Source organism: Uloborus diversus, chromosome 1, assembly GCF_026930045.1.
Source record: "Uloborus diversus isolate 005 chromosome 1, Udiv.v.3.1, whole genome shotgun sequence".
In the NCBI taxonomy this organism is placed as follows: domain Eukaryota; kingdom Metazoa; phylum Arthropoda; class Arachnida; order Araneae; family Uloboridae; genus Uloborus; species Uloborus diversus.
In genome coordinates this window covers 181,172,790-181,191,725 of record NC_072731.1, presented here as the reverse complement: position 1 = coordinate 181,191,725, position 18,936 = coordinate 181,172,790, and the positions used below count along the sequence as shown (strand labels likewise).

The window sequence follows — 18,936 nt, the reverse complement described above, 5'->3', positions numbered from 1 at the left end:
ATTAGGTTTGGCACATTTAGCCAAAGGTAGAAAAGAAAGGGTAAAAACTGTACTGGCAAAATATTTTTGCCCATATTTGCTAAAGCGGCAAAGCTAAATGTGCTTTATTAATGGTTATCGGATGTAACTAGTTTAATATTATAGTAATTTTAACTTAATAGTAATAATTTTTAAGTATCCAGTGTGAATTTTGCAATGCCATCAGAGTAAAAAAAAAGAGGTAAACTATGATTGCATCCAGTATGAAACATAAATACAAACAAAAGGTTTTATCTCATGTTAAAGAAATTTTTTCTTATTGAAAATTACTCATAAAATAGTTCAAGCTCATTTAAATTCAATTGAATTCTGTACAGCAGGATATATATATATATATTTAAAACATTGCATTACAATATGCAAGTTTTAAAACACTACCTACTTGCCCTAGTATTGCTTTAAATTGTTTAAATTATAAATTTGTATTAATGAAAAATCGAGTAAAGTCATAATTGTCTGCTCTGTCTTATGTTTCAATCAAATTATGTACAGAATTATATTGTTCTTTTCTCTTTTGTAACTTTTTACAACTGGTAATTTTTTAGTTTTTGTTTGTCAAACCTTAAAATTCGAGAAATAAAGTGCAAATATATGCGTAAAAATTCCTCATTGCGCTAATGGCTTGAGCAAAATAAATTTTGATTTAAAAGGCAGATTTCTTTTTTAACAAAACTTGTTGAAGAGAGCTCTTGACAAAGAAAATGTACTAGAAAAATTGTTTAAATTTTTGACTATTTTAAGGGTATTTTTTGAAAAATAAAAGTTTTTGTTTTCATTTCTTTTACTTCCAATCTGTCAACATTTTTTGTGCATGATTGGAGGAAATGAATAACTACTCTACAATCCAAAAATTGCAACAAACGTTTTTGTTGCCACTAGCAACAAAAACGAATAAAAGTAAGAAAAAAACCCTCTTAACTGTAGTTTTTTAAATTGTTGAATGTGATAAATAAAGCATATTTTATGCTCCTACAATGAAAATTATGGAAGTGCGACACTCTTTTCTTTCTCTTTCTGAACGTTTTCCCTAGTGCTCCACAGTGGATACAAAGTGCAAGGTCCGGTGAATGCAGCGAGTGAGGAAGGATTTCTCACTTAAATGTTTCCAAATAGGTTTTTACCAGTATTGCAACATGTGGCCAAGCACTGTCATGCTGAAAATTGACCTTAACGTGTCTCTACTTGTATAGCAGTTGTTCAAATGTGAAAAGAGGCCATTCAACGTCCCTTGGCTTCAGCAGTTACCAGGGGTACCCACCTGGGGGGGGGGGGTCATGGCGCAAACTGCGGCATTGAAATTTTTAGAAGCGGTATTTTTCTCATTTTGGGGGCTCTTGCTTTAGGGGGGGGGGGTTACGATCCTTAAGGGGCTGCGTTCTTGCTCTTAGGGGGAGGGATGGGCACCCCTGCAGATACAGCACCTAATGGCCTTTCTTTTGAAATTTAAATCATTTCCCTGAAGCTTCCAAATGTTTTGAAACTGTTGTGTGATCAACTACTAATGATTCTGCAAGTTCAGCTCTAGTTTGACTAAGTCTTCATGAAGTAATACTTCCAAAAGTCTGTCTTCAAACTTCTTCAGTGCACCAGAGTGTTCTTTATTTTCAAGATCATCATCACTACTTTTAAAGCATCTAAAGCAATCTCTACGAAAGTTTTGTAAAAAGCATGATCACTGTAAGTCTCCACAAGAATTCTGTGAGCTTAAACTGCAGACTTTAATTGAATGAAATAAAGCAGTAAAATTATTGCTAATTTTGTTTTTTTGGCACAAAATTCGAGATATTTAAGCAATGAAAAATCAAGTTGTTTACATTTCCACAAAATAACATACACTGAATTTCAAGTTTACTTATTGTACTTGTATACAGATGCATCACTATCATAAACCAACATAATCAGCTCTGGAAACGCCAGCTGTTGGAAAACAGCAAGAACTTTTTCAACTACCAAATACATGTAGGTGCACTGATGATTCTACTAGCGCCCTTGTAGGAAGCATGGGGTGTTGGCACCCACAAGGAGTCTTCATATGCCTGGCGGAATAAGTGATCTCCAGAAATTTAATGTGAATCAGTTTCCTTTGGTGTATGCAAGAGATTAAGGGTTAGGCTCAACACCTGACAAGGCTGTTGTTGTTTCACCTTGGCAATTAACTGCTCCAAATTATGATAGCCTTCTCAAGCACTTCTGTTGCATACTGAAAGTCTACTCTCATTGTGCTAATGTGTTACTAAAAAACGAATCCCCCCCCCCCTTTTTTTTGAATATTGAAAAAACTGATATTTTTGACATTTGGCCTTGGACAGATTTTCTCATTTTAGTTTTCAGAAAAACAGAGCAGTTGCTTCTTAGATGCATAAAAATTCCTAAAACGTTCTCTCTGAATACCCTTTTTTCCCCGCAGCTAAAAAAAATTTAGTCAAAGACACAAAGGTGTAATGAAATGAAAACGCTTTTGAGAGTACTTTCTTTTTTAGAAAACTATTTTATTAAAAACTAATAAAAGAGTAATTTTGTAATAATATCAATGAACATTTTAAAAATATGTTATGTAAACATACTAAGTAATGAATGAAAATATAAATACATTATGAAAAATATACAAATGTATAACTATTAACAAATTTATTTAACTTTAACCATTTACAGACCATAAGCTCAGAAGTAGAGCATTGAAGTTAGTGATGTTTTCAAAACAAAATATTATAAGATATTTTTTAAAAATAAGTTTATTGTTTTGCTAAACTTAAGGTTCTGATGTCCATTTATTGGATTATATTATTTGTATTGGATAATTCATAAAATAAACTTGAACATAAGGGATATATATGTCCCACCCTTAAAGGGTTGAAAGCAGAAGAAATGTGTTACAGTGTAAGTTATTTAATTACAGTAGAACGTCAAAACTCCAAAACGCATTTCCATGAAGAAACACCTATAATGAAATGTTTGACAATTGCTAAGGAACAGATACATTTTGTGAAATAAATAATTGCATAGTATGATTAAAGAAATAAAACAGATGAAGTGATGGGAGATAGCAGTCTCTCAATAAGGAATATGTAAAACAGTATATTTTGCTTTAATTCAACTTTGTTTGTGAAGTCTGTCTGTGTATTTTCTGAAGTGCATTCGTTTTTCTAAGTTTAATTACTGTTCCTCACAGAGTACATATACAGTGCAGTAAATATTTTTAATTTTTCCTTCATCTTCTTCAACAAACAATAAGAGTTCACTTTGACAAAAGTTCGTTAAAAAATATAATAACATGCTGTAGCATTATAATGTATTGTACCTTATGTTCATACAAATTGACAAAGGCGGCTGGTGCATGAAAAAAGTGGGAGGTCAAAAGCAAGGGCGCCCATATAGGGGGCAAGGGGGGCTCGAGCCCCCCCCCCCCCTTGGAAATTAGAACTTCCTTACTTTTAGTACTTTTTTCTTTACAAATATATAAAAATATTTCTTCTCCAGCCATTAATGAATAAATAATTAAAAATGTGAAATTTTAATGACTCTAATCTGTTCTGAAATCTGCCTCCATGGGGAAAATATCCTGTTAAATCATGGTTAAAATTTCTGAGCCCCCCCTTACAATTTTGCATATGGGCGCCCATGGGCAAAAGAAGTGTAGGGACGAGGCTATTTATTTATTTAGTAAAATTGGGCTACATTATTTACTGGCTTTTAATAATATTGATTTAATACCTTCTAAAACTGGAATATGGCATCAAAAAATGGGACGGATTTCCACTGTACATGTTCCTCTTCCAAGTTTTATTCTTATGAAATAAAATGAGAGAAGTTCATTCATTTGGAATTTTTAGTTTGATTTTCGTAAAATAAATCAATCTACCCATAAAAAAAATTATTTTTCAATCGATTATTAATTTTTAACTCTAAAAAGTGAGGGGGCAAGGCTCCTTTATTTTTTGAAGTGAGGGTGCAGTTGCTCCCTGTGGGAGCCACCAATGCACATTGAAATATCTCTTTATTTGATTAAATCACATACTATCTTCCTAAATAGTATTTTTTTGGTTATTTTCGAAAATCCAAACTACCTATGGTCCCAATAGTTTGGATTTTTGACATTCTACTGTACATAGTATTAAAAAACCTCAAAGAAACCAAGTGTTTTCGAAAATTTCTTGATGAAGATAGAATGGAAAAAATGGTGAGTGAAATGATACACAAATAACAATCACTATTTCTAAACTAAGGCTGGCTTTGGGCAATAAAAACACTTCCAGCTGCAATCATCATTTTATGGCATTTTTCTAGTTTGCTTTTGTCACTGAGTTTTTGTAGAATACTTGCAGCTTCAGCCAGCATACATTCTTTTTCACGGGGATTGGATATAACACTATCAGGAAGATGCTTACATGCAAGCATCAAAGCATCAGCTTGATCACGCTCGCTAGAGTGGTGTCCTTCACCATTGGCACCTAGTAAAATTAAGATCAAAATTTAGTTCAAGTACCTTGCATTAACATTTAATAACAATCATTTAGGGAAAACTTAAGAATTTTACAGTTTCTGGATCCTTATAAGCCCCTAATGTACCACCTATCAGCATAATATAACTGCACACTGATCAGCTTCTTTAAGCAGAGAGAAAGTGGCTTGCTTATAGTTAAGAGCTTTTTTTTATCTCCCTAGAGAACCACATAAGCCCAATTTTAATACTATGCTTAATCAATTTGTATAGTATTGATATTTTTAAGTATATATTTGCACTTCTTACCCAGAATTTAAATTTTTGACTCTTAATTTATACATATTTGAATAGTTGTTTGTACATGGAATGAAAATGATTTGCACGTGTTGTGGTTGTGACCTGTTGATTCTGCAAATTCATTATCTTAAGAAAATACATCAAGTATTTTTCTCTTTATCTCGTCTTGTTTTAGTGAAATAATAAAGCCTGGCGTTAAAAAAAAAAAAAAAAAAAAAAAAAAAAAAACTAACAAACTGAGGTAAAAAGTAAAAGTTTTACATGTGTGTATAAAACTATATTCATATTCATATTCATCAAATACATCCTTCATGGAAATATTTTTTTCTATCCTTCTCTTGTCTAGTTTTGTGCACTAAGTTGGATGTTCATATTAGAACGACTATGTACAAAATTTGCACTGAATAACCATCTTGATATTTGATACTTCTTTCAACAATATGAAAATTTTCCCTTTATACTCAATATTAGGAAAGGTAGTTCAGCCGACAAGTGTTGCTTTGCAATATTATCTTGAAAACCGTCTATGAAATAGCTAGCCTGAAACTGTTCCTTTGATGTTCTATCGAATATTTAAGCATCATGAATGTTGATAATTAAAAATATTTTGTCGCACAGTAGAATCTTTTTCCAAAATCTCAATTTGAGAGATAAGTCCTCTTAAAAAATGAAGGGCACCTGTTTAAGCAGTTACAGTTTTCATTGTTTTCAACAGATTTGACGGTGAATCGTGATGTAATTTCAGGATTTCACTTATAACAGACTAGATTTCACATGGTTATAACCTGTTGTATGTGTTGAACATTCGTCCCAAGATCCCGGTCGCAAAGGATAAGAAAATGTCCTCTCAGAGGAAAGTTATCAGCAATCTTGTTAAATTTCTTCGGTGTTATTTCCAGAAAAAGTCTTCTGCAATGTTGTTCTTTATTTTGACCAGCATACATCTCACAGAAAGCATAGTTTTTTTGCAGTTCCTAGAGTAATGTTAATAAAACCCCTGAAAATTAGCGTATTTCATTCTGATTCCATGATTTTGATTCTCCCCCCCCCCCCCACCTAACCCCTCGAACTGACGAACCTACCATTACCGAAATTATGTTAGGTCAAAGGAGTTGTTTGTTTTTACGTCATTACTATATGTTATTTCACTAAACGAAAAATGTGCCCCATAAATAAAGTGCTTTGTCGTACAAGGATTGACTTCCATGCTACACTAGTCGATGTCTCTACATGCAAGCATGGGAAATCCACAGCTAACTCAATTTTGAAAAAAATGTGACTCATGCCCTTTCTGTAATAATCAATACATTTGTAGTATATCCATTCCTAAAAAGAGAAGTTGGGGGGGGGGGGGGAGGGGGGTTAAAAAGGACAGAGATAACTCAAGTCCTCATACAACACTCTTCAAAACAACAGAAAATTAAAATAGAGATACCTTTGGTACAAATTATAGACGATGACTTATTTCTTCTTCTAATACTTCTATCAACCATTTGTTGAGTCCTAATCGGATTCGCACCAGCCATCAATCGTTGAGTGATTTCATAAAGATGAACCTGAAGAAATAGTAAGTGTTAAGGAATCTATCTTTTTGTAAGAAAATTGAGTAAAAATATCAGTAGGAAACAATTGAAATCTTTGAAAACCTTTGAAGAAATTTCTGGGACATAATGCAACAGCCGTCTTAAGCATCGCAAATCTTCTCTATATCCTTCAGATACACCAAATACTTCTGAAGCACTAGGTTCTCCAGCTTTTGAGTTTTCCCAAATGCATTTTCGAGTGCTCAAACACCAATCCAAACTCAATATTTGAAATGCCTGTGAAGAAATGAATATTTCCAAGATTTAGTAATGCAATTTCTGAAACAGAAAATTTGAGTGAACATGGAGTGGCTAGGGATTTTTGTAAGCTAGAGTAAGAAAAAATAAAACTTAGAAATAAAGAAGGATACTGATAAAAATGATAGTTTTAAACAGTCAGTATAGAAAAAGTAATGTATGAATAAGTTGCTACTAACTTTATCATAATGATAAACAATTGCATGAAAAACATTTATTGACCACAGTAAATTGCTTGAGTATTTAAAAAATACCATAAATGTTTAAAATTAACCTTTAAAAAAAAGTGTGAAAGATATTCAAGATGCAGAAAATTTACAGCATCTATGTCATATGATTAGGAGATCTATAAAATATCCCTTGAGTATTCATTTTGGTTAGAATACTCTTGGCAAAATTAAACCCCTAGTGCAGTTTCGCATTGAAGAGGGCCCAGGTGTCTCCATTTGATGTGGATACAGTAAACTGGGTATAAAATACTGGTAAAAGTCTATCCAACCAATAGAAGCACCACATGAAAGACTGGATACCAGCTTTCGAGGAAGGACTTCATTTCAGACGTTATAACGAACATTGAATTTATAGAACAGCAAATGAAACTTCATACATCGGTCACCATAATGGAAAAGTCGCAGCAATGGGTAGTCATTCTAAAGAGCATTGACTAGTTTTTTTTTTTTTTTTGTTTGTTTGCATTTATCATTGGTGTAATTTTAAATTTTTTCATGTCTTCATAAACAATTTCTAGTCAAATTTGATTTGAAATTGTGATTTTTCAGTAGTGAATGTTCATCGCTTTGTGTCTGCTGAATCAAAGAACTATTAGAATTTACTTTCAGTGTTGGGGTGTTTGATTACAATGTCATATCTTTCTACAATTTTTTTCACATATATTTTTTTTTTAAATTAATAATATCATCCCAAAGTTAGGTTCACATAGATTATAATTGAATTTAGAATATTCACACAAATTTTCAGTACGGTTGGTAGAGCTAGAATTCCCACCAGTTGAAAAAAGTCCTTTCCAGAAAAATGCGTCTGAAAATAAAGAAAAAAACTGCTGTGAACGTTTTTGAATCTCCAGTCACTTAAGAGCTCATATCTTGGGAACTAATCGGAAATTTTTCACTGAAATTTTGGCAACATAATCTTGAATAGTTTTGCTAACATTTTATGACATTAAAAAAAAAATGGATTTTTTGACCAGTTTGAACTGGTTTCCCCCCTTAATCTATTTTTTTCCTATCTTGATTTGCTTTGTGACTGAAACTGAGCTAGGAAATGAACTTTTTAAAATTGCAATGTGAACCCCGGATTATCCAGCATGCTATAAAATTTGATTTTCTGGGCATGCTGGTAAGCTTCATTTATTTCTGGAATGCCGGCTAATGTGAGGTAATACAGTGAAAGAAAGAACTAATTTTATGTTAAAATGCTTTCAGTTACCCTGAAACCAAAGGAGGAGGCATTTGGTGCAAGGAATAATTCATGCTATCTTTAATGAGACTTCCAGCTTTATCACATAATCTGAGTGTTGCACTGGGCATAGAGATTTGATTCATGCAACTCCTCCGGGCACGGAAGGATGTGAGAACAGCAGATGGAAGGGGATGCCTGGAATGAATAAATCGATCAATTTATGAGACATTGGGAATAAAACTGTTGAAATATGGTTTTCAGTTCTTGAAAGTGGGTAGAAAAAAAAGAATGTTTATTTCTTCAGTTGTTGTGGACAAGTAAGTTAAAGAACAAAAACAGGCATAAAATTCTAAAAATATCTCTTCACGATTGAAACACAAAAAGTGCTGCTCAAAAAACATGACAGGTAGAATCAAAAAAATATTTCTAAATAAAAAACTAAATAACAATTCTTAAAAATTTACATGTCAGCAGTAGCAAATAAATAAGCGGGAAGATCTGTCCATTTATTAAGAGGAAGAAAATGAGGCACTTTTTAATACATTTAATGATAATTTGCATTACTGTATAATTTCTAACAATGCCAATGATTCCTTGCCAGTAATATAGTTATTTCAATCCAATTTTTGAAGAATGGCTTGCGTTTGAAGGTAAACATACAGTACAGTTATTCCAGTTCAGCACATTGTTTTGGCATATTTACTTTAAAAAAAAAACCTAGAAAGCCCAGCTCTACACTCACTTGGTAAAGTTTTGAAGTATATTTTCTACTCTTAAAAAATTGGAAACAGGGCTCATAGCATGTGGAAAAAAATATACAGGAGTTTAAAAGAAAAAATATGGGAGTTTAATAGCAAAATATATAGGAGTTCAATAGCAAAATATATAGGAGTTTAAAAGGAAAAATATAAGACTTAGGTAGAAAAGTATATAGGAATTTGAAAAAAAGTATAGGATCTAGTAGGCATGTTTGGATCACTGTACAAAAAAAAAAAAAAAAAAAAAAAAAAAAAACGCCATATCAATACAATTCTATATCATGCATGAAGTCATGGCAATGTGAAGAGTCACATATGTGAGAGCAATGAATTTTCGAACCTACAGCCACTCATATGAATCATGTTTGTTTAAGACAAATTTGATTTAATTTCCCAAAATTGTGTGTGCCTGTTTTTCTTTTTTTTTTTTTTTTTTTTAAGTGCAATTCTACATACAATTTAAGAGATTTTTAATAAATTTTTGGTCAAACGAGATATCATTAGAAGTATACCATGCACTCAAAATATCTATTCTCTGATTATTTAAAGAATTTTATCACAAAACAGTATGAAAAAGCAATCACAAAATTCAGTTTTTAACTTACGTGCTTTCAAAAATGCATCTGTTATTGATTGCTAAAAGTAGATAATAATTATTTTGATCATTCTTTTTTTTAATGTCATAAATCTACTCGTAGTCCTCGATATTGGTACCTCATTGCTTCAATGCTAACACTAAGGATTAAAAGTCCTGTCGACTCCATGTCTGTCTCCTCTCACTGATTTTGTTGGACATATCATTGAGAAAAATCATTACAAAAAGTGTGCAGCACTCTGCCTTCAATTCGTTTTACTATTAAAAAAAAAACTAACTTTACTAAACAAAGGCAAAGAAAAAAAAAGGCTGCGCTAATGCATCACGTTTGTGGGAAATGGTCAGTCTCATATGCTTGATTCATTCAAGCGGCATGTTTGATTCAAAAATTCAGCAATTTCTTAATATTAAAACTGAATTTTGTTTCGTTTTCGAGGAATTGATTCAATAAAGTGGCTGATTTAATTACCCGGCGCCCACTGTAATGGCATTATCCATAATTTGTTTATTATTATATTAGTTAATGTGTGTATATATATTTACACACACCATGTATAAAGAGTGAATTTAATCTAATCTGCCAAATGAAAGGGGGCGTTAGAAGAGCTCAAGTGGAGCACAGAACTATCCAGTATCTTGTCCAATTTAAAACCATAATCAAGTAGATAAAAAGAAAGAAAAAAAAAAAAAAACTGAGATGAAGACTGATTTCTGAAATTCTTGGAACAAAATCCTATAAAATGACTTTTTTTTTCATCGAGATAGTTACATTTTTCAGCGAGCTACAAGCTTTGAAACAATTGAAGTACTCAAAGTTGAACTAGTACCAAAATCTGTACACGGCATTTTCAAAAATAATTATTTGAGCTATAAGCGGTCATTTGAACTACATGTAAGATTGTATGTGACAAAATTAAAAGCTTTTAAAATCTTTACAGCAATACACTTCAAATTAACATATTATAGTATTAAAATTACAAAGTAAACTTATTAGTAGAAAATAATTAATTGAAAACAAGTTAAAAGTTGCAAGTAAAAAAACCATATATAGTTTGTATATTTCATAAAAATTATCAAACATAAATTTAGTACATATGCCAACATTTAAGATGTAAGAGTGCACATTGCAGGGGAGAAAGATGGAAATAATGGATCAAAGGTTTTTGTATTTTTGGGTAGCATTTAACATCTGATGAAAAAAATATAGGAGTAAGTGAGAAAATATAGGAAATATAGGAGAATACCTGAAAATTGCGAAAATATAGGAAATATAGGAGGACTATGAGCCCTGTGGAAATATTGTGCACAACTAACTCCATCATGCAATTATTCTGAAGTTACTGTTTAGAAGCTATTCTTGCAGTTGTTGAAAGTGCTCTGTTTATATTGTAATATTCTATGCAATATTATAAAAAAATCCTGTGATGTTGTTAAGTACAAAGGGAGAGTAAGAGGCTGGGTTCACTTAAAACAAAACAAATCATATTGCACCGCAACAATGCCAGGCCACATAGAGTTGTGGCGACTCTAGAAAATATCAGAGTAAGCTGGGAAATGCATTTGCATCCATCATACTGTCAAAACCTTGAACTCTCCATTTTTCAATTATGCCTCTCTTAGCAAAATTTTTTGGCAGAGGGAAAAAAATAACTAAGAATGAAGCTAACAAAACAGCACTACTCAACTTATTCGTCTCCCAAGGTTTCAAAAATGAGGTTTATAAATTGTCATCACATAGGACTGAAGTCGGAAGCAATGACAGAAATTATATCACACGATGAATATTGTTAACTGTACTAAAAACTATTATTTTCTTCCTTTCTATAAACAGGCTTTTTTTCAAATGACATAACATAAATTGAAACCTCAATCCAATATTTAAAAATTTTTATATTAAAGTTTTACAGCTCAAATTGAAAGAACAACTGAATTAAACAATGATTAGAATTGAAAATTTTATAAAGCTAAAACTTTTGCTGAAGCTATATAACAAGTTTAATTACAGTCAAATTGAGCTAAAACAAAAAGGGACCGTTAAAATCAGTTCATCTTAACTGTAGATAGTCTTATATGAACAAAACCAATAAGAAACATTAGGATGAGAATTGCAAATGTTAAAAAATAAAAAATATCAAAAACACTTACTGCGAGTTCAGAAAGTCCTTTGGAAAATTTTCCACATCCTGATATAGTTTTTCTGCCTTTTCCTCTTCACCAAGCAGCCATGCCAGAGCAACTCCCAACACAGATGCCCACCAAAAAGTGACACGATCTTCCTGCCGCAAATTGATCGAGTTACTGAGTGTAGAAGAAAAGTGACTACGTTCTGTTGCATAACAAGAATCCTTCAGCAACTGAATGCAGTTTGAGATAATAAGTCCAGTTGAATAATTCCTAGAGAGCGAGAGAGAGAGAAAAAGCTTTACAGAAATGCTTTGTAAAATTTTATACACAAGACTAAGAGAGGAAATTCACATACTAAAACAAGTACAACACACATGATCATTTTGAGCAATAAATCTATAAATAGAAAAAAAGTAGCATTTAAATTGGCACTATGTGTATATAATGTGAACTTAAAAATATCACAACATTTCGCCTCTAGATTTTTATGTAGCACAATCAAGTGAAAGAGCAATGATTAAAAAAGAAAACGAGTAGATGAAACACCTGTATTTGTAGTAATAGAAGTAAATGGACAGAAAAAAAATAAGGTTTTTGATATAAGATAGACATAAAATTAATCTTAAATAATTTGAAATAATGAACCATATGCTCTGATCTCAGATTTTGCTTTGGTCAGCTCAGGTTATTCCAATCACACAAAAAGGGGAGGTATGATGCATATTTTTTCACAAACATATAAATGGGTCATTACATGTAATCAACAAGGCACTCAACCTTTTTTTGCTTTTTAAAGAAAATGGCATGCACTTAAATTTAATATGTAACTTGAATAATTTTCAAGAATTTGTTTCTCAAAACGTTAATAGTATCAAAATTTTAAACATAAGTGTCTTTCAAAAATTTAGAAAAAATTATGATTTTTAATGTATTTAAATGAATACAGATGATTTCAGTGTGGGACCATGAAAGGATCATCAGTTATAGCAAAAAATGTAGGTCAGAGAATTGCAATTTTTCCAAAATATTTTAGTAGTGGTATGGTCCCTTTATGGTCTCAGTCTGAAAATTCCGAAATTTAGATTAAAAATCTTTTTTTTTTTTTTCAAAAATTAAATGGCACTTTCTCAATTTTTTTTAAATCTTAAAATTTAGTTGGAAAATTTTTAAGTTACAGTTTGATCATAAGTGCAAGCAATTCTCTTAAAAATGAGCAAAATACAAATTTGTAGTTCTCATAAAATTTGAGCTATAACAAAGTAAGAAAAAACAACGTCAGAAAAGCACAAACTCGCAGATTATTGCAGACACGTGTTTCGGTGTTACTTGGAACGCCTTTTTCAATGCAAAAAGTAATGAGCTTATGGATGAAAAGACTGAAATAAATCCCAAACTAATGTTCGTAACCGAACCTTCACCTGAAAGAATTTGGTTAATTTGCCATTCTTTAAATCTGTACGCTATAAGGTTGCTAAAATTCTAAAATGCTTCCAATTTCAGGTGGTGTTCTCTCCTATTAATAAACTTTCATTCTCTTCTCTTAAAGATCCTATTCACCCTCTTAATTGCTGTAGAATTTATAAAATTAATTGTAGTTGTAAACTTGCCTATATTGGACAGACTTGGTTTGCTTTAAAATTTTGCTTGAAAGAGCATCAAAGTGATGTGAAAAAACAACAATTAAATAAGTCTAGTATTGCTCAACAGTGTAGAAATTCGAATCACTCTTTTGATTTTAACTCTTATCAGATTGTCCAAAAATGACCCAACTCATCAGATCTTGACTTTTGTGAATCTTTCCATATTTTGAGGAACAGTTCTAACTTAGTTAATGATCTCAAAGCAGTTCCGTATTTTTCCAATGTCTGGCTCCCATATTTTTAACACTGCCCTTTCCCCATCCATTTTTATCCATCTTGCTTTGTTAATTTTTAACTTTTTTGTCTTGGTTGACATTCCCCCCCCCCCCTTTTCTTCTATTTATCTTTATTTTTTCCTTTTTCGAAAATTTTTGTTTTTGTTTATTTTATTTCTTGGTGTTTTTTTTTCTTCCATTCAGCTTTTCTTTTCTTGCAGTTTACGGCTATTGACTTTTTTTTAAATTAAACTTTGGCTTAGTCTTTGTCCAATTGAATTCTTTCTTTTGGTTTTACTGTACCTCAGAGAGAGCTCTTGGCCTTTGTCTGCATTCCTATTGGTTCCTTATCGGTTTATAATTTTCTCATTGGTGTTTGGCTAATCCGCTATTTTTATCTCCTAAGCTGTATGCTTATTTGCTCTTGGCTTTTGTCGGCTGTCTTTTCATCCATAAGCTCATTACTTTTTGCATTGAAAAAGGCGTTCCCTGTAACGCCGAAACACGTGTCTGCAGTAATCTGCGAATTTGTGCTTTTCTGACGTTGTTTTTTCTTACTTTACTGTTCAGCACAAAGGTTTTAATTTTTAATTAAGGCACAAAAAAAAAAAAAAAAAAATCTTGAGTTACAATGTTTTAAAGCAAAATTAAAAAAAAAAAACACTTTCACACATTATTTGCCGTAACTACTGACATTACTACCTTCATAGCCCCACTCTAAAAAACCTAGGATGTTTTCAACAAATACATTAAAGGTCATAAATTTTTTTTTCAAAAAATATTTTAAAAAAATTAATTTTTAAGTTTTGTTAAAATGGTTATTTGAAAATTACTCAAATTACATAATCTAAAAATAACCATGGTAATACGTTTTAAAGCTAACGTTTATTCAAAATAGGATCTATGTAACTCAGTACAAAATTTTGAACAGCTAATCAATTTATTTATAGACTTTCTGAATTTGGTTTTGGAAATGTTTTTAGCACCTGTGTCACGGCTGCTTGAATGGCTGGAACAGATGGCAAAAAGCTTATTTTATTGTAGCTTACAGTTTCAAGAAGAGAAAATAGTTATACTGTGGTTGATCATGCGAACATTGGAGAGTAATTGAGGACACAAATCTGTTTTGTGTTTCCGAAATCCAAAACTGCCAATGAAAGGAGCTTTTTATGACAATGTTCCAGTCATACAAGCACTGTGACACATTACTTAAGATCTTTCCCGCAATCGAATTTAAAAAGTCTAAATATAAACTGTTCGACTGTTCAAAACACTATATTGAGTTAAATGGATCCTATTATGAAAAAACATTAGTTTTAAAATATATTAAACGTTTATTTTATTCTATTATTAAAAACTTTGGTTATTTTTAGATCATACTATGTATAATTGCTTGCCCTTACAGTATAAAGTTTAAAATACAGGAGCTTTTAAGGGGAGGATGGAACCCTGAAGAAATATAAGAGAGTCCAGCTTTTACAAAAATAGAAAAATATAGGCTATCTTTTCCTTAAAAAAAAAAAATAAATAAAGTTAGGAATTATAAGTCAGCTGCGGTCACTGCACTTGTTCATCAGAAAAGCTTTCAGATAATTACCTTTTAAATTCAATATTTTCATCCAGTTCCATACTAGGTGAAATAACTGATAAAACAATCTTCTCCAGTAAGAATTCTCTGAATCCACGGGATGCAAAGCAAAGAGGATTCACTGGAATTTAAAAAAGAAAAAAAAAAAAATGAGTGAATAATATTGGTTTGGAAGCAATTCCAAATATCATAAATAATTTATGCTTAACACCTACAGTGGCTCCCAAAAGTGTTCGTACACCTTGGAATTTTGTAGTAAAACCAAAATAACGCAAAACTGAATTCGAATATGAAGTCCATTTTTTTTTCACACCATTCCTATGCCATTCTGAATGAAACGCAGTAGTTTTTTCAAATTATTGCCAGATTTTATTTTTGAAATTTGTCAAAGAACGAAGAGACAGAGAAAAAATACGCCACAAAAGTCATCGTACACTGAAATATTTTCGAATAAATTCATAGTTAAAATTATCATATGTGGTTTTTTTTATTATTTTTGCATTGTAATGACACTGTAAAGTCATTTGCCTTTAATTTTTTGTTTATTTATTCCCCAATGTTCTGCTTATTATTTTAAAATGGCAGGTATGCGTAGAAAACAACAAACACGATTCGAAATTTGATTTTTTCCCCTCACAATAGCCGTAAATTGGTTTGAAATGTCTCTAAATTAGTTACGTCATACCGTTCTATAGTGAAGTGCCTGATAAAATGCTTGAAAGACAAGAATCGGATCGAAAACAAGGTAAGAAAAGGTCAACTGGCAAAGTTAACAAAGCATGATTGGAAGTTTACAGTTAAAAAGAATAAGAAAAATACACATTCCAGAACTGAAAAAGTTTCTTAAGATTTGAATAAAACATTTTACGTTTAATTTTCACCTAAAATTGTTCTTTAAGTTCTCTGATTAGCTGGATTAAATGGGACCTTTTCCCGCAGAAATTTCCTTGTTCGTGCGAAAAACAGTAAGCTTACGCTTTCCGTCGTAAAATCAATGATAAATAAGCTCAAAACGTTTTGAAACAACGTCTAAATAATTAATGACAATAAATTCAACATTTTGGGTTAAATTGTTGTATAATTGTAAATGAAAGAAAAAAAGAGGAATTTAGTCTTAAGAACTTAGATTTTTTTTTTAATATCTTGAGTAACTTTATGCAATTGCAATTTTAATTATTAGTACTTTTCTTTTCTTCTCTTTTGAATCTCTAGGTCACTGGTCTACAATAGGCAGTTCACATTCACAAATGCCAGGAGTTTGGGAGATGTATAAAGGGGGTTCCCAAAAACAATTTTGTGAAAGCACAAATTTAAATTGCCAGTGAGACTGCAAATGATGTGGATCACCCCGCAAAGTGAAGTTAAAAGCTTGGGAAATAATAAGCTGTAAGTTACGATCCAAGGCCAAGGATAAAGCAGAACATCAATAAAAGCCAATTGTTCAGTTTTCAACTTCAGCATTTAAGCTTTAAATAGAAGCTCGTGTTATAAAGTTTAAACACACTTCTGCTTGTTGAAGTTGAAGTCTAAAGTATAAGCATTATTTATTTATCATTCATTTTGTTTGGCGACGTATATTCAACATTTTTTGGATGCAAATGACAGCATAAATATCTGACAGATATTACAAATTAAATGAATTAAAGATGTGCAGGTTTTCATCATTTTCACTGTGCATGGCAGAGTTGAAGCTAAAAACTTTCTATTTTTGCATTGAATGTCTCATTTTCAATTTTCAATTGAAAATCCTTCTTCTGCACCTCTTTGTTGTAGGTACATCAATGACCTGTTGTGTATAAATTTTCCGAATTTTTCAGAACTTAGCAAAACTATATATCATAATTCATTAACGCTCAAAAAGACTAGTTTCTCTCAAAATAACTTCAATTTCCTGGATATTAACATACAAATTGATTCAAATTGTTATACTACAATTTATGATAAAAGGTGTGAATTTCAAAGTTAACAGCTTACAAGATTTTTCATCCTGTTTAAGTAAAAAGGTTTTTATTGGCATCATTGTTTCACAAGCTATCAGAATAAAAAAAAATTGCAATAACATTTCTGCTTTTAATCAAGAAATTTCTGTACTCAAAAGTATACTTTTTAATAACAACTTCCCTAAAAATCTCGTTGAAAACATTTGCTTAAGTATAGCCTTCGATGAACATTTCACTTCTTTTGAAGCTGTTTAACTGTGTAAATGTGTGATACAACCGTGACAAACCTTTTTTTTTGGATCACTGGTGTGGGTTGGTTTTTGCATGTGGGAAAGAGACGACTGGCATGTTTTTGGATTATTCTTTTTGGATATGGACTTATTTTTTTTTTAGGTTTTATGTTGATAACTGGAATGAATTTTGTCAAGTTGAATATCGGATTGGTTTTGATATTAATGGATTTCAAGGTAAGATGATTTTAGTTATTGGCAGGTACTGTCCCGTGGATGGCTAATTATTCGAAACTTGTTTTCCTAATTAGTCGAGCCGAAACCCCCTGCTTTTATTTTTAGGTTTAAGCTCTTGTTTATTGTTTATAGTTTAACATGTGGTGCATTTTCCCCAATGTTACTGGAGCTTAGACACTCTCTTTTAGTTCATTGTTAATTTTTTTGATCTTTTGACCTATTTATTGAATCCTCCATGGCTGCTGAGCTCTGGATTCATACTTTGTCTTTTCCTATTAAATAGCTGCTTGCAATTTTCAATATATATATATATATATATATAATAGAGAGATAAATATGAATATGTATAATACATTAAACAATTCACAACTGTATATAAAAAATCAATATAATCATAAATATATATTTTTTTTAATAGACATTCAATGAAATAAAAAGTAAAACTAAAAGTTGTTTCTCAAAAAATTACTTGTGTTTGGTATAGAGCTGAAAACAGTATTTTCACTCAAATAAGTCCATTCACCATTTCTAAAAAATGTCTGTCCCATTGGATCAAATAACCATCTTAAAGTAGGGGGAACCATGGCATTATTAGCAATATATACTTTACGTGCTTTTTTAAGCAAATACCACTGCAATACAAAGAAAAAATTATAACAATAATGTAATACAAATGCTACAAACATACAAAAGATAAATACATTTAAATTTAACAACTTAAAATAGCACACAATAGCAAATCTGTCATAGTTCTCCACCAACTCTCCATTTATTTTTTTAACTATGCAAAGTGCCATCCCCAGAGCGAGAGCCGACCTCAAAAAAAGAGAAACTCCTGAAAACACCCCACTAACAATTTCAATGCCACAGTCTGCCCTAGGTGGGCACTCCTGCATTAGTTTAAAGCTGTGATGCTCAACATACGGTCCACTGGCCATATCAGGCCCGCAGAGCAGATCCGTGTGTCCTGTAGTTTTGTTTAACGTTACAATTCCAAAAGGACTTTAAATGATGATGTTAAAAATATTGCACCAAACATTTAGAAATTGGTTTTGAAAAACAAATGCATTTAAAAAAAGAAGCATAGTAATTGATAACAATAATTATTGGTTTTTAAGTTTCATTATTTTCCACACTTTTTTCATGTTACTATGGAAAGGTTTTAATATTTTGAAATTTTACATGCATTCTGGCCCAATAGAATCATTTTAATGTGAGATGTGGCGATCGGATAGAAAATGTATGGGCACCACTAGTTTACAGCATTTTTGATATTGAGTAGCAATCTCTAAACATCTGCAATTGGTTTTATTTTTTACTTATTACTCTCCAACTGTGAAAAATATAAAGCATGCTAAGCAAAAATGCAAAGTTATTTTTAACAAGACCAGGGTTTTTTCTTGTGTTAAATTCCTGTATTTTTCCTAAAACTTTTGAAAGGTGGAACCACTATACAAGTTGGAATTTTGCTAATCTTAAAACTAGCGAAATATTTATTTGCATGTGCAAATTGGCAATAGGGTTCAAAAAAAAAAAAAAAAAGTTTACTGGTGGTGATGCAGCTTTTGGTCA

The 18,936-nt window shown here is 31.4% G+C and overlaps 1 protein-coding gene across 1 annotated transcript in view; it reads right to left on the bottom strand.

The window, feature by feature from the left end:
- Positions 1-3,494: 3,494 nt before the first annotated feature.
- The window catches only part of LOC129233794 (sterol regulatory element-binding protein 1-like), a 29,495-nt gene continuing 14,053 nt past the window's right edge, over positions 3,495-18,936 (bottom strand). Inside the window, exons 10-16 of the mRNA XM_054867773.1 lie at positions 17,834-17,996; positions 14,967-15,078; positions 11,536-11,784; positions 8,070-8,232; positions 6,424-6,600; positions 6,213-6,333; positions 3,495-4,487 (exon numbers count right to left, since the gene is read on the bottom strand). Coding sequence (XP_054723748.1) covers positions 4,258-4,487; positions 6,213-6,333; positions 6,424-6,600; positions 8,070-8,232; positions 11,536-11,784; positions 14,967-15,078; positions 17,834-17,996 — 1,215 coding nt within the window. The 3' untranslated portion in view covers positions 3,495-4,257. The remainder of the gene's footprint in view (positions 4,488-6,212; positions 6,334-6,423; positions 6,601-8,069; positions 8,233-11,535; positions 11,785-14,966; positions 15,079-17,833; positions 17,997-18,936) is intronic.